This window comes from Gymnoscopelus braueri, assembly GCF_963280865.1.
Source record: "Gymnoscopelus braueri genome assembly, chromosome: 7".
Lineage (NCBI taxonomy): Eukaryota > Metazoa > Chordata > Actinopteri > Myctophiformes > Myctophidae > Gymnoscopelus > Gymnoscopelus braueri.
In genome coordinates, this window is record NC_137608.1 from 49,230,359 (window position 1) to 49,254,344 (window position 23,986).

The window sequence follows — 23,986 nt, forward strand, 5'->3', positions numbered from 1 at the left end:
ATCCATGAATTGAAGTCTCCATGGGGTGACTAATCGATAGAAAAAAGGTCATTTTGGGGGTGAACTTTCCCTTTAAAGGCTTTCTTAGCAATTATTTTATTGATTACTTTTCGATTATTCAAATAATCAAGAAGCATGTTTTTAACTCTTAAACTGCCAGGGTTTTTCAAAAATAGTACAAAAAACTGCCAGCGGTTTACATGGTAAAACATAGGAAAAAAATTATTTATTTCTCCGTTTATTTTTTAACATAGAAGTGAATGGAGCAGCAACTTTTTGGAAAATGTTATCTCCTGGTTCTTTGTGAAGAAAGGAAAAACGGAAAAAACTAAAAAATTAAGAATAATTTTTGAAATGTTTTTAATTTGTTTTTGATTTAAAACATTTTTGGCAGGCAGAGAGTTAATATATCAACAAATTGACACAAAACAATTATATCATTTTTTTAATAATCTGATTAGCCACTTGAGCCCAACGCATTGTGAGCTTGATTATTGGCTACTAGATTATTCAATAAATCTAATAATCAAGCAGCCAACATGGCAGGATTGTGTGTAACACCCCTCGCCAGAACAGACAGTATTAGGGTACAAAGGAAAGGGGAAAAGATGCAAGATCGCGTGCTCGTATATTGGCCGCCCCTTGGGGTCCGTCCGAAACAGCTCTGATGGTGATGCCGTTCTGTTGACGTGTGCCTGAATAGGAGCTGGATCTGAACAGTCCCAAGACGTTCCGTAACCTGGCCAAGCCAATGGGAGCGCAGACAGACGACAGGCTGACCCAGTACAAGAAGAGATACAAGGACTGGGAGGACCCCACCGGTAAGACCACCCACATCTAATCAAGTTCACGCACACCATTTTAACTCATTAAGACCTGGAACTGTGTCATTTTTAGATTTGAGCTAAAAAGCATTATTTTACACTTTGGGCTATTCAAAAATAGCAGATATACAAGCTCATAGCGCGGCACCGAGTGCCGCGCTATGAGCTTGTAGATCTGCTATTTTTGAAAAATTTTGAAAATGTGTGCAAATCTTTGAATATCTATATTTTTAAAGCGAACATTTTTAACTCAAATCTTTGCTTCTGGGGGGTTCCTGGAACAAAATATTTTGATGGGGGTCTGCGGCCAAATACATATCATTTTGGGGGTCCTTGACATGAAAAAGTTTGAGCACCACTGATATAGAAACATTCGTTTTTCAGAATACTGTTGAGATTTAGGAGACATGTAGAATCGGCCTCAGGTCTCAATGGGTTAAAAGGATTTTGGAGCCCTTCCTATAATCCATTAAGACCGGGAACACATCCGTGTCATTTTAAGATTTCTTTAACAAATGTTTAATGAATCGTGGAGAGTGTGTGTGTGGAAGCGAATTTTTTTTACTCCGATCTGTGCTTCTGGGGTTCCCTGGAACAACATATTTAATATGAGATGGGGCTCCACCACTCATATAGCAACATACTGTTAGGATTTGGAAAACATTTTTAGATATGTATTTGGCCGCGGACCCCCCCCCCCCCATCTCCAAATGTTTTGTTGCAGGGACCCCGAGAAGCAAATATTTGGGTTGCATATATTCAAAGATTTGCAGCAAATGTTTATGATTTTTCTAAAAATAGCAGATCTACAAGCTCATAGCGCGGCACTCGGTGCCGCGCTATGAGCTTGTAGATCTGCTATTTATGAATAGCCAAAGAAATCTAAAATGACACAGATGCGTTCCCAAATTGAATGGGTTAAAAAATTAACCCTACCCACTCCCACTGATTCAATGGTAAGACCTTAGCCCTCAAACGGATATACCCATAACACTGATGATTGTATTGTGTATGTTGTGTATTCCTATCAGGTGAGACTCCGGCGTATCACTACGGCACCCACTACTCCTCTGCCATGATCGTAGCCTCCTACCTGGTCCGCATGGAGCCTTTCACTCAGATCTTCCTCAGACTACAGGTATGACTTCACATTCAAATCCTCAGAGTTCATTTTAAAGGAGCACTTTGACCCACTTTTAACCTTATCTTCGTCTGATGATGCTCATTGTAAGACGACACCATTTCTGTCTACTCGCTCTGCGTCTCGTTGGTGGGTTATGGACAGAAATCTGGCATTAAAGGGATAGTTCACCCCAAAAATTACTCTTTTTCTATCGATTAGTCACCCCATGGAGACTTGAATTCATGGATATTTTTTTTGTTTTTGTCGCATTTCTAAGCCAATAATGTGATGACCGACAGCGGTTCCGGTAGGCAGTGGTTCCGGTAGGAAACACAAAGGAGACGCTTTGTGTCTCCTACCGGAACCGCTGTCGGTCATAAAAATTATTGGCTTAGGAATGCTACAGAAAAATAAGTGTCCATGGGGTGACTAGTCGATAGAAAAAATGTCATTTTGGGGGTGAACCATCCCCCCTTTACTGGAAAAGACAATGTAAATGTTGTTTGAATGGACCAAACCTGCCTGCTGATGTATCACTAGTAGGCAGGTTTCTGAACGGTCCAAAGCTCCTCCTCTGAGATGCAGAGCCAGTAGACAGAAATTGTGCCATTACGAACGTTGGCGGGGACCAATTATTTGAAGATAATTATGGTTGAAAATGGGTGAATTGCTCTATTAAATCAGAAAAAGTGCAAATCCATTTGTACATCTCTGAGTCATAAATGGTGTGTGTCAAATGATTGTCTTTTGATTGTTGTGTGTGTGTGTGTTGTGTGTGTGTGTGTGTGTGTGTGTGTTGTCCAGGGTGGTCATTTTGACCTGGCTGACAGGATGTTCCACAGTGTGCGTGAGGCCTGGAACTCGGCCTCCAAACACAACATGGCCGACGTGAAGGAGCTCATCCCAGAGTTCTTCTACCTGCCCGAGTTCCTGCTCAACGCCAACAACTTTGACCTGGGTCTGAATTCATACGTTTTTATTGTCACGTTTTGTCCATGTGTCCCATCCCTTACAAGATTATAAGACACTGAATAAAAGAACAAAACAAATAAACACACAACTCATAATCAATTCCCTTACAATGCACAATAAACACACAAAAGTAGAAAAACATCAAGACAATAACTGTAAGATTTCTTAACATAATCAGCAAATATAAATGCCCCATGTTCCTGACAGTGCTATTCATTCCCTTCATTTGCCTGCTCATATCAGTTAAATGTGAGAAATTGAACTTTGCATGAATACATCATTTCATACAGTACCTACACTATGTAGGTATATTATATTCAAAAACCTTAAATCCTACAATTGTGAGTAAGGCAAATGCATACATTTTGACCCCACAAGGGTTTGGCTAAATGAATGACACATCTTGTCTTGTCTTTGTTCCTGTGTCTTTTGAACCCATCAGGAGCCAAGCAGAACGGCACTAAACTGGGAGACTGCATCCTCCCCCCCTGGGCTAAGGGAGACCCCCGAGAATTCATCAGAGTGCACAGACTGGTAGAGAATCCATATTGATCACACTTATCAATTAGCGCAAATGTCACAATGAGACTAAACGATCCACACAGACTTGAGAGCATGTTTTTCTCTCAAACTTGATTGATGACACACCCAGTTTGGTGTGCGTTAGGCCAGTGACCCTCATAACTCAGAGAGTGTACAAAATGGGTAAGCGTCCGTTTGGTTCCATTTGTACACTCAGAGTTTCAGATCCGTAAGGGTCCATTTTGGTACCTAACTATCGGTCATTTAGCTGGGGACCCCATGGAAACCCTCCCAAGGACCCCTGAGGGTCGGATCGGCTATTTCTGTACGCCCAGTCACCCCCATAGTACAACAAAGCATAATACAGGGTTAAGTGGTTAATCGGAGTTAGTCGATTTATAAAAAATCTATTTGAATCTTTTGTATCGATTTGTTATTTGAGAAAAAAATATATAGCAACAAACTTTGCTTCTAAATATCGGTTTAGATAGGTTTTTCGGTTCATTGCCCAGCCCTAATCCCATGTATTCCAACTCGAATCAGATCTCTGTTTCCCAGGCAAAATAACAGATAATTTTTACTGGTCATGTCCTCACAGTATTTATGGCCTCTTCATCCCTTGAAAACCACTGACCAGTCCATAAAGCACAACTCTGGTGCATTTATGGACTGCTATCTTATCACCAAAGATAACCGTACATTTCGATGCCTGGCATGGGGTCCAGGCCGATGTTATAAAACAAAATCTTGCGTGCTTTGTGTTTCAGGCCCTGGAATGCGACTACGTGTCGGCTCACCTCCACGAGTGGATAGATCTGATCTTCGGCTACAAGCAGCAGGGCCCTCCCGCCGTGGAGGCCGTGAACGTCTTCCACCACCTCTTCTACGAGGGCCAGGTGGACATCTACAACATCAACGACCCCCTCAAAGAGACCGCCACCATCGGCTTCATCAACAACTTTGGACAGATCCCCAAACAGGTCCGCTTAAATGACACTTATTATTTGGGCCTCTTCCTTACTTCCTTCACTGGTGTTACCAATGATACTAATGAAGGCTCTGTTCCATTTAGTGTAGCACAGTGGTTCTCAAACCTTTTAATTTCAAGGACCCCCATAACTCTGATAATGTACAAATGGAACCAAATGGACCCTTACGGGGCCACAGAGTTACACACCCGCCCGGCCATTTCGAACCCCCTCAACGAACCATGGGGGTTCACTTTGAGACCCACTGGTGTAGCAGAGTGTTTCCAGTGAGCCAACATGCACAATATCAGCACCCTGACTCTGTTTGACCAGAATGGAACAGAGCCTTCATTAGTATCATTGGTAACACCTGTGAAGAAAGTAAGAAGAGGCCCAGCCTATTCAACCTTTACCAAGCCCCCAGAACCCAGTGGTTTCATTGAAGCCAAATGGACATGCTGGTCATTCATGGTACTGCAGCTTAGTACCTCAACATGAACGAGCGAAAACGGTTTCGACCAATGGGCTCGACTCACAAGCATGCGCACGAGCTTGCGCACGGGGCTGCGCGCTTCTGTGACGCAAAACGCGTCACAGAAGTGACGCAAAACGGGGTCCACTGGGGTCCAAAATAGGCCACGCCCACCAAATTTCCAACCCGGAAGAAGGGGTGATTCAGGCCCATGCGCTAGGTGAGCAACTCAATGCAAGTGGATGGGAGGAGATTTCGGGTGCCCTCTCTATTATTTTTAACTCTATGACCTTTACACATTGGTAGTGCATGTACACAGACAGAAAAACGTCCTCATTACGATACTTTCACACTTGTTTTGTGCATGTCAACAATTAACCAGTGAACTCTACTGTGTTCTCTCTGACTGTATGACGTGCATTTGTTTTCTAGCTGTTTAAGAAGCCCCACCCACCCAAGCGGACGCGCGGTAAGACCAACGGTGAGCAGGCGGCCGTCCCGCCCAGCTCCAGCACCGACAAGATCTTCTTCCACCATCTGGACAACCTGAGACCCTCTCTGGCACCGGTCAAAGGTTTCAATTCAATTCCCTTTTTTTATTTTAGACTCAAATCACAACCTGATATTGTCCCACCCTGAGCAAGCATTTTGGGCAACAGTGGCCCCCTTCACTGGAAGAAATGTCAGAACCAGGCTCTAGGGTGAAGGAGAGAGGCAGTGAGAAATAGATGTGGAGGGAGAGACGGAGAGAGAAAGGTCATTTAAATAAAATGATATACAATATAAAATGTATTATTTGCGTGTGCTGCCTCATATAACCTCTCTCTTGTACTAAAAAAGTACATAGATAGCAGTCAGTATCCACCCCCACCTCTCACAACACATTTATATAGCCTGGTTCCAGACAAATCTACAATTGCAAAAAGAAATTGCCCTTGGCAGATTAAGTCTGGCCCCTCTAAATGGAGATTGGATTTACTATAGAGTATCATTTAGGTTTAACCAGGTTTTTCATGTAATTCATTTAGTTATTATATTGTATAAATAAGTTTACTGTTAAGCTTATCATAACAGTCCCTTCTCAACACGGTTGTGTTGTGTCTTCCTGCAGAGCTGAAGGAGCCGGTGGGTCAGATCGTGTGCACCGACAAGGGCATCCTGGCCGTGGAGCAGAACAAGGTTCTGGTGCCCCCGGCCTGGAGCAAAACCTTTGCTTGGGGCTACGCCGACCTCAGCTGCCGACTAGCCAACTACGAGTCCGATAAGGTCAGGGACATGTTTTTTCCTACAGCGAATGCAGAAACACATTATATGAATTATGCACAAAGACATTTGTTATGAACATGATTAAGATTAAGAACATGATAATTTTGTAACAAAACAGAAACAAAGTTCTGAACTCAGACATAGCGGTAGCAATTTGGCCTCTCATGCATTGAGACCCGTGTTCGAATTCCGAGTAGAGCATAAACGTTACAAATAACAGCTTTAAAATGCTATAGTGAATTTATTTCCACAGCCTTGTGTAAAGAGGTCCAAACACTGATACATCTCCATGTGGTTTCAGGCGGTGGTTGTGTACGAGTGCCTGTCAGAGTGGGGCCAGATCCTGTGTGCCATCTGTCCCAACCCTAAGCTGGTGATCACCGCTGGTACCAGCACCTCCATCTGTGTGTGGGAGACCAGCAGCTCCAAGGAGAAAGCCAAGACGCTCGCCCTGAAACAGGTAGAACACATACAAAGAACGCTTTTTTACAACCCGCCCTGAAACATGTCAGACACACACAAAGAATGTTGTTTACAACATTGGTTCTCAAAGTGGGGTCCGGGGACCCCCAGGGGTACTTGAGGGGGTTCTTGAGGGGGCTCAGAGTTAAATTAACATTGATTTTACAATATAAATTGGGGTCCCAGGGATATAAATGCCATTAAATGGGGGTCCGTAGCCTAATGCATGTCAAACTGGGGGTCCTTGAAATTAAAATGGTTGAGAATCACTGCTAGAGAGCCGTAAACATCTTCTCTTATGGGGGTCCCAGGCTTATCTTTTCAAATGGGGGTCTGCGGGCTAATAAGTGTCAATTTGGGGGTCCTTGACATGAAAAAGTTTGAGAACCACTGGTTTACAACCCACCCTTAAACAAGCGAAGCGTTGTGAGCTTGTAGATCGGCTTTTTTTCGGCTAATATTCCCCTCAGAAAAGGAATTCTAGGATTCAAGTGGCTAATGTATAAAAAAAATCACACCCTGTGTGAAGTGGGCGGTGTCTTGCTAGCTAATCACAATACTGAATGGAGTCAACCAATCATGTACAAAAGATAAATACATTTATTGAAACACTCTTTATGATGGACGAAACCATAACTTGAAAAAAACCAAATTTTGGTTTTTTTCAAGTTATGGTTTATTATATAGGGCTATGCACATGTGTCATGTGACACTGGCCAATTACAGTCCTGAATAGACTGTGATTGGCCAATCACAGCGCAGGATAATTGTACAAATTTCTTAGGCCCAGATCACAGCGCAGGAAAATGTACATTTTTCCAAATCTCACTTATAGGGGCGGTTTCACCGCCCAAAAAACTTCCTATCACACAAACATTTGGCGGACCCCGTGGGGGTCCCCGGACGCCCTGTTGAAGACCCCCCTGCCCTAAAAGCTAACGTTGTGCTGTGGCCGCTATAGGCCTTGCTGGGCCATACGGACGCCGTGACCTGTCTGACGGCGTCGTCGGCGTACCACATCATCGTGAGCGGCTCCCGGGACCGGACCTGCATCATCTGGGACCTCAACAAGCTGTCGTTCGTCACGCAGCTCCGGGGCCACCGGGCGCCCGTCTCCGCTCTCTGCATCAACGAGCTGACGGTGGGTTGGAAGACAAGTCTGGAAACGAACAACAACAAAATGTTCCACTCGGGACAGAAACAATCCCAGCCCCACAGGGGATTGAATCCATGCCCTCTGCTTTTGATATCCCCCCTCTGGTCATTAAATACATGCATTAACTTTTCTGAAATGTAGATTTGAATTTAAAATGTATGTTAACTCTCTCAGTGCCAAGCCCCGAGTTATCCCGAGTTTTAGGGTTATACCCTCAGTGCCAGAACGAGAAATCCCGAGTTTTTAAAAATAAATTAAAAAGATTATTTATTTTTTTCTTTTTTTTCGGAAAAAAGTGTTCAGAACCCAAGATATCATTATCTGAAAATTTGCAGCTCCATCCACTCTTTGTTTAACCTATAACTGAAAAAGACTATCTCGCTTCCTAAGCACTTTTTTTTTACTTTGAAAAAAAAAAGAAAAAAGTTGGCACAGTTCGCTTTTTTTATTTTATTTCATTGGCACTGAAAAATGACTGGCAGTGGTTCCGGTTGGAGACACAAAGAGTGTCCTTTGTGTCCGGAACCGCTGCCTGCCGGTCCGCTGGTCATCAAATTATTGTCTTAGGAATGCGACAAAAACCAAAAAATATCCATGAATTCAAGTCTCCATGGGGTGACTAATCGATAGAAATAAAGTCATTTTGGGGGTGAACTATCCCTTTAAAAATGCCCCCTACTGTTTTTTTTTTACAAATTAAACCCTGTGTGCCACACAATCTTCTTAATAAGTGGATATGGAAGTTGGCGCGGGGGACCCCCAAGGGGTCCTTGATGGGGGTTCCAGTGGGTCCCCAGCTAAATTACCGGTAACTCTGCGAGTGTACAAATGATCGATATATATCTTGTACACTCACAGAGTTCTGGTGGGTGAATGCATAGTAAACTGTGGGGGTCCTTGCAAAGAAAAGTGTGAGAGTCACGGTTCTAAACACTTGTTTGAATGTCCCTATACATGCAGGGGGACATCGTGTCCAGCGCGGGGACGTACATCCACGTGTGGAGCATCAACGGCAGTCCCATCGCCAGCGCCAACACCTTCACGGGACGCAGCCAGCAGATCCTCTGCTGCTGTGTGTCCGAGATGAACGAATGGGACACGCAGAATGTCATCGTCACCGGACACTCCGACGGCGTCGTCAGGGTAAAACTGTCCGCCTCTCCCATCCTCGCTTTGTCCTCCAGACTAGGGACTATGTTGATTATTACAATAACAATATTGGCTTTCATGCGACTTCTTTCAGAGCATAGCTGATAATGAATAAATAATCATTTTATTTGCAACACTTTATGTTAAGTGTTAGCTCTACCAAAGTCCTTTAACCCATTGAGACCTGAAGCCGATTCTACACATCTCCTAAATCTCAACAGTTTTCTGAAAAACGTATGTTTCTATATCAGTGGTTCTCAAACTTTTTCATGTCAAGGACCCCCAAAATGATATGTATTTGGCCGCGGACCCCCATCAAAATATTTTGTTCCAGGGACCCCCCAGAAGCAAAGATTTGAGTTAAAAATGTTCGCTTGAAAAATATATATTTTCAAAGATTTGCACCCATTTTCAGGAATTTTCAAAAATAGCAGATCTACAAGCTCGTAGCGCGGCACTCGGTGCCGCGCTATGAGCTTGTAGATCTGCTATTTTTGAATAGCCCAAAGTGTAAAATAATGCTTTTTTGCTCAAATCTAAAAATGACACAGTTCCAGGTCTTAATGGGTTAAATAAAGCAAAAGAGATGAGCAGTAGTTTTTTCTATGATAAATGTTTTTATTATATTTTTCACACGTTTTATGACATCACAATACAACAATTAAAAGCAAAATCATGATAATGACTATACTTTTTCTGTACTGTGTGACATATGTGACAGTAAGTGTGGTAGCCCAATACATGTAGGAACAGCGGAACGAGGAGCGTCTTTTTTAGGCCGCAACGCGCCACGGGCCTTGACAAGACCGGGGCGAGCGCACGAGCGGCCCCGCCTAAAAAAAAAACAAGACCAAACAATTATGCCTCGTGGACGCATTTTACCCCGGCAGTGTTTCTTTTCCCTCCATGGACCTATAGCCTCATACAGACCTGGCCGTGGCCCGGCCTCGGTCTCCCGTGCCAGAAAAACGAGCGCTCCTCCCACATGTACTGGTTTCATGAACTGTAACGAATATATAAATATGAGTTGCTCATGTTCAAGTGCCAAAGGAATAATTGCCTGGTACGTTTAAGTAAAGATGGAGAGGTGGCTTACAGATGCCTGTTCTTAGATATGTACTGTGTTAAACTCTACCATGCTTGAAGGCCCTAATATAGCATTTTGTTTTTCTCCTCGGCAGTTCTGGAGAATGGAATTCCTCCAAGTCCCAGAAACCCCTGCTCCAGAGCTGGTGGTAGAGCCCGATGTGCCTGACTGCTTAGGCGAGGAGAAGATTGGTGAGTTTTCCAAGACAGAAATGCCTTTAGCAGTGTTGTCACAGCATTGCACTGAATGGCATACTAACCTTAAGTCTTAGCCACTTAAAAACCTTTATACGAGTATATTAGTTGACCGGACTCCCCCAGGGCTCTGAATTTGGTCCAGTCCAATAAGAAAAGGGAACCAACAATGAGCATAATAATATAGCATAAAAGTATAGTATACTGTTGCACAGTGGTTCCCATATGGGGACAGTGTGTCTTTTTCGGCCTCTGTGGGTGTTCCTACAATTCCCATGATGCATTATTGCAGCCCCCCCCCTGTCTATGTATGTACATCCACGCAATTATTATATAAGTCTAGTTCGCTATTTTGCCATAAACACAGCGAACAAGGACATAGAGCAAAACTCAATGACGTATTTGAACAGTTCCAATGTTCATTATTCAAAGAATCTTGTGTAAAAGTATTTTGTTTTACGGTTTCTCAGACATTGTAGCAGCAATAATATTGATATTAGTAAATTTATACACGTATGCAACAACAAGGAAAATAAAGAAAATCAAGGAATCAGTGGGTAGCCGCAGTACCAAAACAGTTTGTCCATTAGTTGCAGGTCTTAAGGTGCTTGAAGGTGCGGTGAGCAAGTTGTGTGAGAAGTACATTACAGTGGTGTGAAGAGTTTTTACTGTACTGTATGTACTGCTGAAGTACATGTTTGTGAAATGTGTGTGTGTGTGTGTGTGTGTGTGTGCTCAGCAGAGGGAGGTGCTGTGACCCACAACGGAGAAGAGGACAGCAGTGAGTCGGATGGAGATGAACCCAGCGTCAACCAGGAGCCCAGAGCCCCGCGCGCCTCCTCCAATGGAGGAGGCAGCCAGCCCGGCAGCACCGTCCACAGACCAAAAGGTACTGACTTTACTTAAGCAAGCAAATCAGATTAAAAACACACCATAGAAAAACAACAACAGTGATCCAAGTCATCTGTCGCAGCAATCATAATGTCATCACAGACGAGGCAACATTTAACCCATTAACTGATTCACTGCCAATCACGTAGATCTACGCAAACCGATTTAAAGTTGCCACGTGCCAATCGCGTAGATCTACGTGAAGTGAATTCTTTTTTTTTTTTTTTCAATTTGACCCAAAGACCAAGGAGATATGATTAGTAGAAGATCTAGACTCCTATCCACTTCCTTGTTAACTTTAAACTTTAAAATTATTTATCTTGGCTCCTGAGTACTTTTTTTTTTTCAATGAAAAATCTCTGGCACTGGCTAAAAAAATATGAAAATACCTCTGGCAGTTAATGGGTTAAGACCTGACGCCGATTCTACAAATGTCTTCTGAATCCCAACAGTTTTCTTTAAAACGTTTCTATATCAGTGGTGCTCAAACTTCATGTCAAGGACCCCCAAAATGATATGTATTTGGCCGCCGACCCCCATCTCAAAATATCTTGTTCCAGGGACCCCCAGAAGCAAAGATTCGAGATAAAAATGTTTGCTTTAAAAGAATAAATATTCAGAGATTTGCACACATTTGCATGATTTTTCAAAAATATATAACATTTTCATATGGTGTAAATTTGTGTTGAATTGTTTATGTTTTTTAAACAACATTTTTAACTCAAATCTTTGTTCTGGGGGGAACAACATATTTTGATGGGGATCGAAAACATATACTTTTGGGGGGTCCTTGACAAGAAAAGGTTTGGGCACCACTGATATAACAACAATAGTTTTTCAGAAGAATGAAGACATTTGTTGAGACTTTTGACAGTTAAACATTTTCACAATTTCTCAAAAATAGCCCAAAGAAATCTTAAAATGACAGAGATGCGTTCCCGGTCTTAATGGGTTAATAGATGTTCTTTATTCCCTGTGTCCAGCAGCAGGTCCAGCAGGCAGCAGGGCGGGGGCCTCGTGGACGGTGGACAGCGCGTCGGACGACTCCAGACGCTGGTCGGACAACCTCAGCGTCGACGAGAAGGACGGCTTCGTGTTTGTCAACTACTCGGAGGGCCAGGGCAAGCCTGGGGGGGCCCACCCCCACCCCCACCCCCACCCCGGTGGTCCTCACCCCCCTCAGCCATCCTCCAACGCTCACCCGGCCCACCAGAGCCAAGCGCCCCACCAGCCCACCACCATGGAGGCACGGCAACCACACAACCAGCTCAGGGCAGGTGGGTCATGCAACATCAGGAGCTACACCAGGGGTCTTCAGCAGGGGGTTACTACGGGGGGGGTCGACACATTTTTGTGTGACTTTTTTTTTCTTCCATTAACCACTTGAACTCTAGCATCCCTATTCTGAAGAGAAATTTTGCCAAAAATAGCAGATCTAAAAGCTCACGAGCTCACGATATTTACAAGCTACGAGCTTGTAGATCGGCTATTTTTTGGCAAAGAGGTTTGGTGTAGAGGGGAAAAAGCAGACTAGGTACAGATGAAAGGTCAAGTTTACTAAAGCATTGACGGTTTTAAGTGGTTAAATGTAAACAAGAATCCAACGCAACACTGTTGATAGTGCAAACAAGTCTATGACACTCTCTATGAAAAAGGTTAATCTGCAACACAATGTTATCTCTGCTGTCGGGCGGAAACTCCAAAATGTTCGTTTTTAAGGAAATTACAAAAACAAAACTAAAAGTGGAGTTAGGAGGTTTTGTTCATCATTGATAAGAACAGCTGAGTGGACCTCCAAGCTCACAATGAGGTTGGAGGTCAAAAGGGGGTGGAGCCTGGATTCCACCCCCCTTTGGTGGAGTTCTGCTGGTTTAGCAGAAAGTTTGAGGATCCAATGGAGTTAGCTGCTTTTGTCAGAAGCACTTTTTAATACTTTTCGTTATTTGTTTTCAATATTTGTTTTACCAACACAGACTTAAATGGTGTTCAATAGCACTGATTTATGGGGAAAAAATGCAAACGTGTCAAAATGGAGTTAGCTGGTTTCTGCCGGACAGCAACGATATACAATATGTAGTGGGGGGGGGGGGGGGTACCTACTTCATCTCTTTCTCAGCTAGGGGGAAAAATGTTGAAGACCCCTGATCTACACATTAAAATCAAGTAAAAACACACAGTAAAGATCACTTGCCGATGTAGTTCAAGTGATCTCTGGTGGTACTGCTGCTCGCGCAGCCATAATCTTTCAGAAAAACGGGTAGAAAGGACCCAAGGCTCTGTCTGTATCCGTACAGTACATGTATTTAACGTTGAGCATAAACCGATGTGAAATGTGGCTGTACAAAGCGAGTGTTTGTGTGTAGACTTGATCCAGTGCTTGTGTGTGTGTGTTCGTGTTCTCTGGAGCAGGCTACAGATGGGAGCGCCAGCTGGTCTTCCGGAGTAAACTCACCATGCACACAGCATTTGACCGCAAGGACAACGCTCATCCAGCCGAAATCACCTCACTCGCCATCTCCAAGTAAGACAGCTGTCTGTGTGTGTGTGTGTGTGTGTGTGTGTGTGAGAGAGAGAGAGAGAGAAAGTTGTAATATGTAATTATGTTGCTCGTCACCCATTTCAATCCGGCAACGCATACTGTGTCATTTTAGGTTTTATTTTATACTTTGGGCTATTCAAAAATTGCAGATCTACAAGCTCATAGAGCGACACCGAGTGCCGTGCTATGAGCTTGTAGATCTGCTATTTTTTTTAAATCTTTAACATCTTGTGCAAACCTTTGAATATATATATATTTTTAAGCGAACATTTGTAACTCAAATCTTTGCATCTGGAGGTCCCTGGAACAAAATATTTGACAAATGTTCGCTTTAAAAAATATGTATTCAAAGATTTGCACACATTTTCACACAATTTTTCAAAAATAGTAGATCTACAAGCTCATAGCGTGGCACTCTGTGTCGTGCTATGAGCTTGTAGATCTGCTATTTTTGAATAGCCAAAGAAATCTAAAATGACAGATGTGTTCCTGGATTGAATGGGTTAATATTATCTTAGATTCTTAGAACTGCTTCTCTGTCTTCATAGTTATTGTTGTTTTGATATATCTTGTTAGTAATCCTTGTGCTTTCATTTATAACACATGGACAACACTTTTCAGGCATAAAGCAATTTGAATGAATGAATAAATAAATAAATAAAGAGAGAGAGTTGTGCATCACTGCAGCAACACCCCCTCCTCCTTCCCTCTCCTCTCCTCTCCTCCTTTCACTGACTCCTGTCATCTCCTCCAAATCTTTCCCTCCTCGCCGGCTTGCTTCTCCTCCGTTTCGATTAAATGCATATGAAAATGGCCGACCTACAACAAGCTAACGGCGCCCCGCGTCGCGATGTGTCGTGAGATGCCGAACTATGAATTAGGGGCTATAGGGAATATATCGATGTTGTGATGCGAGATTATGATTACTTTAGCCCTATGTTATGCTTAATAGATGATCTACAAGCTCACGAGTCGCCTCGTTGTGAGCTTGTAGATGTGCCATTTTTGAACGTTTTTGGGGGAAAAAATACAATAATTATAATCGTCGCAATATGATATTATCGTCAAGACATGGATATCGAGGTATTTGTGAATTTTTTTTGTGATAGTTGATTTTGTCCATCCATATTGCCCAGCCCCTACTATAAATCACGTCTCTCTCTCTCTCTCTTATTCGCCATCGTTGCAGGGATCACAGTAAGATCCTGGTGGGAGACGGGCGTGGCCGGGTGTTCAGCTGGTCAGTGAGCGACCAGCCAGGGCGGTCCGCCGCGGACCACTGGGTGAAAGACGAGGTGGTGGACAGCTGCTCCGGCTGCTCCGTGCGCTTCTCCCTCACAGAGAGACGCCACCACTGCAGGAACTGCGGCCAGCTCTTCTGTCAGAAGTAAGGCTTCCGTGGATTCAAGTTTTTATAAGATTTAAGTGTTATTAGGTCACAGGTTTTACCAATGATACTAATGAAGGCTCTGTTCCATTTAGTGTAGCACAGTGGACCCCCATAACTCTGAGAGTGTACGAATGGAACCAAATGGACCCGTAAGGTCCATTCGTACACTCTCAAGAGTTACACACTCGTAAAGGCGGTTACACACCGGCGAATATGCGAATATACGCAAAATTCGGACTCGTTCCGTATAATTAAAAGACGCTTTTTTCGCTCCGCGAAACTGGTGTGGAAGCTTGCATTGACTTTATAAGGTTTTTTAAAAAAAGGATTATTCGCATGAAAAAAAATCGCCCCGGTGTGTAAGGACCTTAAGGGGCCATTTGAAACCCCCTCAAGGAACCATGAGGGTCCCTGGACCACACTTTGAGACCCACTGGTGTAGCAGAGTGTTTCCAGTGAGTCAACATGCACAATATCAGCACCCTGACTCTGTTTGACCAGAATGGAACAGAGCCTTCATTAGTATCATTGGTGACACCTGTGCGGGAAGTATGGAAGAGGCTCAATTTCTTTCCAATATGGCGTACCGGTTTCCTGTTCCAGCTCAGTAATTGATTGGTTTAGCAGCAGATTTGAACTGGAAACGCATACATGTATGTAGGTATCATATGTGTTTAGTTTCCAAGCTTTTTTCAGCTCGAGACCCAAAAGAGACATTTGGTGTCTTCCCAGGACGCAAATTTACAAATATAATTGAACTTGAGGTTTTCCCTTTTTACCCATTTTCAACCTATCTTATAACCTTATAACCATTTTCAACCTATATAATAATTGATCCTCACCAGTGGTGGGAGAAGTACTCAAATGTTTTACTTAAGTAAAAGTATCGATACTGCAATGTAGAAGTGCTCTGTTACAAGTAAAAGTCCGGAATTAAAAATGTACTTAAAAGTACAAAAGTATTGGTATCAAAATGTACTTAAAGTACCAAAAGTAAAAGTAATGTTTGAAAATAGCAGATCTACAAGCTCACAACGCGTCGCAAACTTGTAGATCTGCTATTTTCAAATAGCCCAGGTATAAAATAGGGCTCATTTATATCTGCAAAGTAACTAGTACGTTTTAAAATCATTGTAGTGGAGTAAAAGTACAATATTTGCCTCTGAGATGTAGTGGAGTAAAAGTAAAAGTACAGACAACTGGAAATACTCAGTAAAGTAAAAGTACCTCCAAATTACACAAATACTTTACACGACTGGTCCTCACTGATGCACGTTATAAGATGGTATCATTTCTGTCTACTCACTGTGTCTCAGAGGAGAAAAACCTGCCCCCCACCAGTGACCTCATCGGTAGTCTTTTTAAATTTTTAAAACCTAGGCTTCTATTTCAACGTGGAACATTTCCAGGAAGTTAGTTTATGTTAGCTTGGAATCAATAATGTAATTCAGGGGTCTTCAACAGGGGGTCCGGGACCCCTAGGGGGTCCTCAGAGCTACTATAGGGGGTCCGCCAAATCGTTGTGTGATAGGATTTAGTTTTTTTACATTAACCACTTGAACCCTAGAATTCCTTTTCTGAGGGGAACATTTGCCGAAAATAGCCGATCTACAAGCTCTCAACGCCTCGCGCGAGGCGTTGAGAGCTTGTAGATCGGCTATTTTTGGCAAAGAGGCTATAGAGGGGGAAAAAGAGCAGACTAAGTAAAAAAAAACTTTAAACTGAAACACAATTTTATATAATATAGAGTAGGGGGTCCCTGCTTCATCTCTCTCTCAGCTAGGGGGTCCTTGGCCTGAAAACCCCTGATGTAATTGGTAGGCAGGTTTCTGAACTGTCCATAGCCCCGCCAATGAGACACAGAGTGAGTAGAAGGAAACGGTGCCATCTTATAATGAGCATTATGTGAGGAGTGCCAGTTTGTCTACGGAGCCAGTGACTCTGGCAGCTTAACCAGCCCTCGGCTGAGCGGTTCTGTTGCATTTTGTATAATAACCCCTAGATGGCAGTGCAGGTAGCTGGTGAAGTTTGCAATCCATCAGTCTGTGCTCTGGGTTTTAGTGTGTTGTGGATGATGCCTCTAGTCTAGGGCAGCAACTAGCCATTTTTTTTTTTATATATGAACAAATTGATGCAAAAACTGTATGCATTAAATTGATTACTCTGATTAATCACTTACATTTTGTCGTACAATGGTGTCACACAAATTGTTTTAATTGTTTGAATAGAACAAAATGCAATTGTTTTCTCCCTAAATTAACCAGTTAAAAAATGTTTTATAATCGATTCAATTTGTTACTTTGATTAACTCTTGCACCCCTATTCTGCTGTTTTGCATAACTCTTAAAAAATTACCGTATGACAATAATAATAATAATAATACATTTTATTTATAACGCACTTTACATTCTCACAAATCTCAGAGCAAGGCATAAAAACAGCATAGGCAACAAAACAATTACAATAGACCCAACTAGGCTAAACTAAAGGGCCAAAATTTAGAAATTAAAACTTAGTACGAAAAACAAACAAAGTCCATAAAATTAGAAAAATGCTTTTTTTTACCACCTTTCTGCTAATGAGTGCACGGCGTCAGAAAAGGCGGCGTCAGGCGCTGCGGGTGGCCGCAGTGACAACGCACACACAGCCATGTGTGTCGGAAGGAATAAATTGGCATGACAACTAAATTGGGAGAGAAAAAAAAGCATGAGAAAGGCTTTGTCATTCACGGTACTGTCCTGACGAAGTCAAAGCGAAAAATAAGTCAAATGCCAGCGGGTCACATCCGATGTCTTTTGTCCCCTCAGGTGCAGCCGTTTCCAGTCGGAGATCAAGCGTCTGAAGATCTCGTCCCCGGTGCGGGTGTGTCAGAACTGTTACTACAACCTCCAACATGAGGACGGCTGTAGAAACTAAAGCCACCCACCCACCCACCTCCTACTGCCCCTCCCCCTCGTCACCCCCCCCGCCTGTCCCCATCCAAGCACCATCTTCCATCTCTGTGTCCTTTCCTTCCTCATTTTCATCCTCCGCTTAGAAGTCCAGTAATGACACATAACGTAACGCAGTGGTTCTCAAAGTGGGGTCTCCTTGATGGGGTTCCAGGGGGTCCCTAGCTAATAGTTAGAGGAACCAAATGGACCGTTACAGGTCTGTAACTCAGAGCGTGTGCAAATGGAACCAAATGGACCCTTACGGGTCCATTTGGTTCCATTTGTATACTCTCTGAGTTAGGGGGGGTCCGTGGCATACTCGGGGGGTCCTTGAATTGATTGAAAGTTTGAGAACCACTGGCGTACTGTAACATACTTACACACAAAAAAAAAAGGAACCGGGAGTGGCGGCGTTTCAAATAAACCACGCCTCCACAAGCCCCTACGTCAGGTCCCAGCATCCCCAAGCCGACAGCCCTCTGCTTAATAAGCCTTCTAGACCCACATGTTACGGCAGCGGTAAACCGTGCAACAGACTTGTTTATATTGTAAATAACTTAAAACAACGGCCTTTTTAACTAGACGAAGAAAAACCAACACGTTAACAAGAAGAACTTTAAAAAACTAAAAACCTAAAAAACAAAATCGTCATTGCCTGTAACATAGCGTTGTGACTAAACACTCCTGGCTTTAAAAACAAAAACTAAATGATTGTGTGTGTAGTCGCTGTCACTTAAGTCACGGAGAAGGGGTGGGGGGGGGTCTTGGGTTGACTTTTACTAGTGGGACCTAGTTATGCAATGACTTTTCTTTTTTACATTTTTATTTTGTTTTACAAATGTGATTTATGTTGTGTGTTGCCCACTGTATCAAAACCATTGCCATCGAAGAGAGATTGTTTCGTTTTTTTCTTTCTTTACCTTTTGCCAAATTTGCTTTGATATATCATGTACGTACACATAACGACCAACTATTATGTTGATTTTTTTTCTTTTTTTACATCCCACTATCATGTCGTTCAGATTGACTTCCAACTTGTAGGTTGTTTTGATATTGCTGCTGCTTTGTGAAGACTGGAGACCTTATCATTTCAGCTATTCTTTATTTCTCATATCAAGTGGATTTTTCTTTTTTTTTTGCTTCCCCGCCCTTACACTAGCCATGAGATATTGGGTAGCTTGTCATCGAGAGGGGAAAACAAAAGGTTCAGCATCTGTGGAATATTGAATACTGAAAAGAAAAGTAACATTACTGCACGATTCTAGTCTGTCCCCCTCGACACAGCAAAATCTGTGTTAATTGAAAGTGTACTGTATTCGCACTGACCCAGCTCACAAACAAGGGATATTGTCATTTTTCTGTCCTTGTCATTTTGTTTTTGTTCGGTTTTCGGTGTCGTCCTGGTTAGATTCCGTGTGGCACATGTCACTTGCTGACCATTTCTCGGAACCTGTGGCATTATTTCACTACATCACATAACAGCGTTAAACCCTCTGTAACGTAAAATATCCACGTAATTCCCCGCATCATACAAGAGCAGCAGTAGAATTTGTACTTTCATTGTAGTGACAGTAGGCGAGCACTTTTTTTTTTTTTTTCTTAAGAACTCCTTTTATTTCACTGTCTGTCCCTCAAAGGAGAGAAATTGTTTCTATTTGCGAGCGCAAGGTGTAAATAATCCGTTTTAAAGATCAGAGCTACGACAGAGATGAGATGTATTATGTATACTTTTGAAAAGGTAACATCTGCTCCTACAAAGGCGCAGGATGTTTTTGAGCGATTCTGGGGCATTGAGATTCTAGGCAGAAGCAACAGTACTGCTGTAGATGAGCGTGTGCGTGCGTGTGTGTGTGTGTGTGTGTGTGTGTGTGTGTGTATGCGTGTGTGTGGAGTCGTAATTTGGAGCATGCAGGGACACGAGGGAACGTCACACATTTGTTCGAGGGAGGATTGTAGCGTGAAACCTTTCCTGATGTGATGCAGAACTTTTCTGTTATTGTCAATGCTATGCCTAATTTATACTCCAATCACATGACAGCGTCCCCGGCCGGAAATAGACGATCTACAAGCTCACAAACAAGGCATTGCGGATGCCTTGTGAGCTGGTAGATCGACTATTTCCGGCCCGGGCCGCATTCGTGCGACAATGTATAAATCCGGCTTCTGATGTCAGTCCTCACAAAAAGGTTTTTTTTCTTTTTTCACTCCCGAGACCGTGGAATATTAGGTTATTTTCATTTTGTTGAATCCTTCTCCTTATTGTGTCCGTTTGGTCTGATTCTGTGGGCAACTGTGCACTCAAAGCTGCTTTCTTTGCTAGAAAGAACTATTCTTTAAACTTATTTTTGGCTGTTACACAAATGCAGTGGGTTTATTATGATTCTCCTTAAAGGCCAATTCATGACAATATGGCGTTTTATTTTGTTGTCTCACGACACTACAAATTTAGCCTTTACTACACTCCCCTCAAGACCCTTGCCATATAATATGCACTCTTATTATTGTTATTAATGTATCATTCTACAAATATGTACTGTATCCACAGTAGCGTGCAATCATACCATCTCGCTGATAACATTTTAGCTGCCGCCCTGGCGCATTGAGAAGCCGTAGCGGCTTATTATTTTTTATTATTATTATTATTAATTTGTATTATTATATCAATCAGTTTCTTTGCACCTTCAGATGTACAAAAACTTGAGAGGAATCATGACGTTTTTATTGTATGCAAATTTTTATGTTGGGCGTTATCATTTTTTAACAGAAAGGTTGCATTTCGTCGGTGAAAAATGAACTGTACAAAGTATTTATGCAATGATACTGGTTTTAGAGTTTTTTAATGATTTATTGCAATTTCAGCAAGTTTTGTTACTTGTTGCATGTCTATTAACACAGCTGACTTTATGTGTCAGTACATTGTACATGTTCTTGGCATTATTATTGTTTTTTTGTTGGATTCTTTTTGGGATTGGGGGGGGATTCCGAGGAATTGTCCGTTGAGTTTGTTCTCAGCCCCGTGTGATAGGTTGGCCGAAAACAGCCGATCTACAAGCTCACAACGGCGTCGTACCACGACACGTTGTGAGCTTGTAGATGGGCTGCTTTCGGCGAGCGACACCGTCGTGCGACGGAGTTATAAATTAAAGCATTAAAGGACTAATGAGAGAAAAGAAGAAAAAGAAATCGTGGATTATTTTGGCGGTCTTGTATTAGGACCGCATTACTACCGTTTATCTGGTGTGCAATCTGTGATAGCTGAATGTTCCTTGTATACTTGTGTTCAGTACAACCAACAATAAAAAAATACAAATAAAAAAAATGTAGAGTAACCGCTACAGAAAACAAAAATGTTACAATAATGCAATAGATCTGGTACTTATTCTTTTAATTTCGTTTCAATAAATAATTGCTGTTTACCACCAAGAAATTGCTTGGTTGATTATTTCTCATCCAGGGCCAGCTGTGTTCACAGTTCATTCAGGTCGTCTTCTGTAAACCACCAAGTCAGTTCAGTCGGGTGTTCCTACCAGATAAGGTTTGATTGATTGATTGATTGATGGAATACTTTAGTTTAGTACATGTACGGTAGTACAGTCAAACGTTATGCTAAACGGATAACACAAAAAGCCCAGGGGGGCTTGTTTCCATTGTGGTCCATTGTACTCAATTCATCAGTAAGACATAACAATACATACAGTACATTACATTACATAAAGCTCCAGTGACAGAGAAATATATATTTTTGGTGGTTTGTAAGTTGTAGCTTCAGTTAGTCCTTAAAGGGGGTGTAAGTGGTATTATTTGTTAAAACAAAACGTTTTTTGTTAAAAGCTAAAGCTCTATATGGTTCCAACATTAATCATTGCTCTATAGATTATCCAGTAACAGGGGTCTCCAAATCTTTAGTAGACATGTTCAGGTTGGGATACCGATTTGAAGCATTCAGGAGAGAGACCTGTTACAAAATGCAGGATAAACATGTGAAACTAGAAAGGGGGGGGGGGGGCAGACACAATTGGTACTGGAACGCAGTAACAAGCTAATACATGATCTTTGCGGGGTTCTCTCTCCTGATTGGATCAAATTGGCATCCTGACCTAAAAAATAATAATATGTCTACTAGAGAGCTGAAGAGACGGGTTACTGATCAAGCACTTCATAGCAAAAATTACCATCAAGAATATAGAGCTATTTAACACTTTGAATCATGTGGAAGTTGGGCCCCCCATGGGAACAGCATGGCTCCAATGTGGATCTCGGACTAACCAGACTAACCAGACCCATAGAGAGAGAGAGTTATGACACGCTTTGATCTCGCCGTAAAGCGAGCTGCCCGGCTGTTAGTTCCAAACATTGTAACTTCCTCATTGAGATAGAACGAGCATTTCCACATTCCATTCTTACAATGGGAGTCAACGCTAGTAGTGTCATCTCTCTCATCTTAGATCACGCTGGGACTAACTGTTGCCAGCCAATGACGTCAGTCATCTATGACGTCACTCGTTTATGACATCTATGACGTATGACTCCAAATTTGGGCAACGTTTAAGCCTGATCCGAGCCATTGATTTATCCTATAAAAAGCCCTGGATAAAAAGTTTGCAATGTAGCTACGCCCAAATATGGAGTGTGCTTTGTGTTGTCTAACCACAATGTGTCATCATAGCGCACACACACACACACACACACACACACACACACACACACACACAGACTGACCTCAGCCTTCAGCATTTTTTATAAAAAATAGTATTAATTACAGATGAATTTGAAATAAATTAAGATAATTCAAATTGATATAATTAATAGATAAAAATCAAATACATTTAATAAATCATTAATAAAACATTTAGTCCTTAAAGGAGAATACCGGACAAATTAAGTGTTGCCTTTGATGTCTCGTTACTTACCGACCGACGTGAAAAGTGGCGTTCTTTTTTTCCATAGATTCCCGTGTCGTCATTTTTTAATGTCCTGCGAGGCCACCGTTAATGGCGAACGAGTTAACACTGGATGCTTGTTTCTTTCCAGAACCTGGCAACTCGTGTTGCCAGATTCTGGAAACAAGCAACCAGTGTTAACTCGTTCGCCATTAACGGTGGCCTCGCAGGACATTTCAACGCACGTTTGACTATCATGAGACTCCACAAAGACGAGCAGAAGAGAGAAAAACAACTTTGCCTCGGTTACAATAGACGAATCTCACTGACCCACGCGCTCCCATTCTGACAACGGAGGGGGTTTAAAAAATGACGACACGGGAATCTATGGAAAAAAAGAACGCCACTTTTCACGTCGGTCGATAAGTAACGAGACATCAAAGGCAACACTTAATTTGTCCGGTATTCTCCTTTAATGCAGGGTAAAGGTGTGCACTAAATTTGTAACACAATCTGGCATGCAATTGGTTGCAACAGAGCTAAAGTTAACATGTTAGTATATTTTTAGCTGTTAAGTTTGGGAGGTTGTGCAAAGCATTTCCTATTATAAGCACTGTCATAGTTGGTGTGTAGTCAATTTTGGATATTTTGAAAACCCTAGGGGCATTTGATAAAATAAATGTGGAGCCTACAGTACTTTACAGTTTAATATGAATAGCATACACATTAATGTTTATTGTGAAGGTAATCTTTAACTCAGTAAAATATTGTGTTCATTTAGTACAGTATACTACAAAATAAATTGTTATATGGGTCCATTTGGTTCCATGTGCACACTCTCAGGGTTAAATCGTCACTGAGGAGTCTTAACAGTATGTACCAACAGTTGCCCCTGTCATTGAGGTTCCTAGGGGGTATAGATATAGATATATAATATTTTTGCACTTTGCCCCTGTGTAGTTCTGAAATCAGTGTGTTGGCTGTGTCACTATAGGTCACCTAATCACCTGTCCTGTCAAACCTGTACCCGAACCTGTATCAGGCCATACCCCCCACACACACACACACACACACACACACACACACACACACACACACACACACACACACACACACACACACACACACACACACACACACACACACACAGTGGTGGAA

At 42.3% G+C, this 23,986-nt stretch overlaps 1 protein-coding gene across 6 annotated transcripts in view; it reads left to right on the forward strand.

Annotated features, from left to right (window-relative positions):
* wdfy3 (WD repeat and FYVE domain containing 3) overlaps nucleotides 1–18,173 on the forward strand; it is a 195,431-nt gene extending 177,258 nt beyond the window's left edge. For 2 of the 6 annotated variants that reach the window (XM_080434107.1, XM_080434103.1), the window contains 16 exons: nucleotides 704–821; nucleotides 1,856–1,962; nucleotides 2,752–2,905; nucleotides 3,362–3,453; nucleotides 4,209–4,421; nucleotides 5,314–5,455; nucleotides 5,993–6,147; nucleotides 6,449–6,607; nucleotides 7,571–7,750; nucleotides 8,726–8,908; nucleotides 10,096–10,192; nucleotides 10,938–11,084; nucleotides 12,073–12,363; nucleotides 13,496–13,607; nucleotides 14,815–15,012; nucleotides 17,823–18,173. In XM_080434107.1, coding sequence (XP_080290233.1) covers nucleotides 704–821; nucleotides 1,856–1,962; nucleotides 2,752–2,905; nucleotides 3,362–3,453; nucleotides 4,209–4,421; nucleotides 5,314–5,455; nucleotides 5,993–6,147; nucleotides 6,449–6,607; nucleotides 7,571–7,750; nucleotides 8,726–8,908; nucleotides 10,096–10,192; nucleotides 10,938–11,084; nucleotides 12,073–12,363; nucleotides 13,496–13,607; nucleotides 14,815–15,012; nucleotides 17,823–17,931 — 2,457 coding nt within the window. In that variant the 3' untranslated portion in view covers nucleotides 17,932–18,173. Of the gene's footprint in view, nucleotides 1–703; nucleotides 822–1,855; nucleotides 1,963–2,751; nucleotides 2,906–3,361; nucleotides 3,454–4,208; nucleotides 4,422–5,313; nucleotides 5,456–5,992; nucleotides 6,148–6,448; nucleotides 6,608–7,570; nucleotides 7,751–8,725; nucleotides 8,909–10,095; nucleotides 10,193–10,934; nucleotides 11,085–12,072; nucleotides 12,364–13,495; nucleotides 13,608–14,814; nucleotides 15,013–17,822 lie in introns of all 6 variants that reach the window. The other 4 variants (XM_080434105.1, XM_080434106.1, XM_080434102.1 and 1 more) reach the window with 3 other exon arrangements.
* The last annotated feature ends 5,813 nt before the right edge of the window (nucleotides 18,174–23,986 follow it).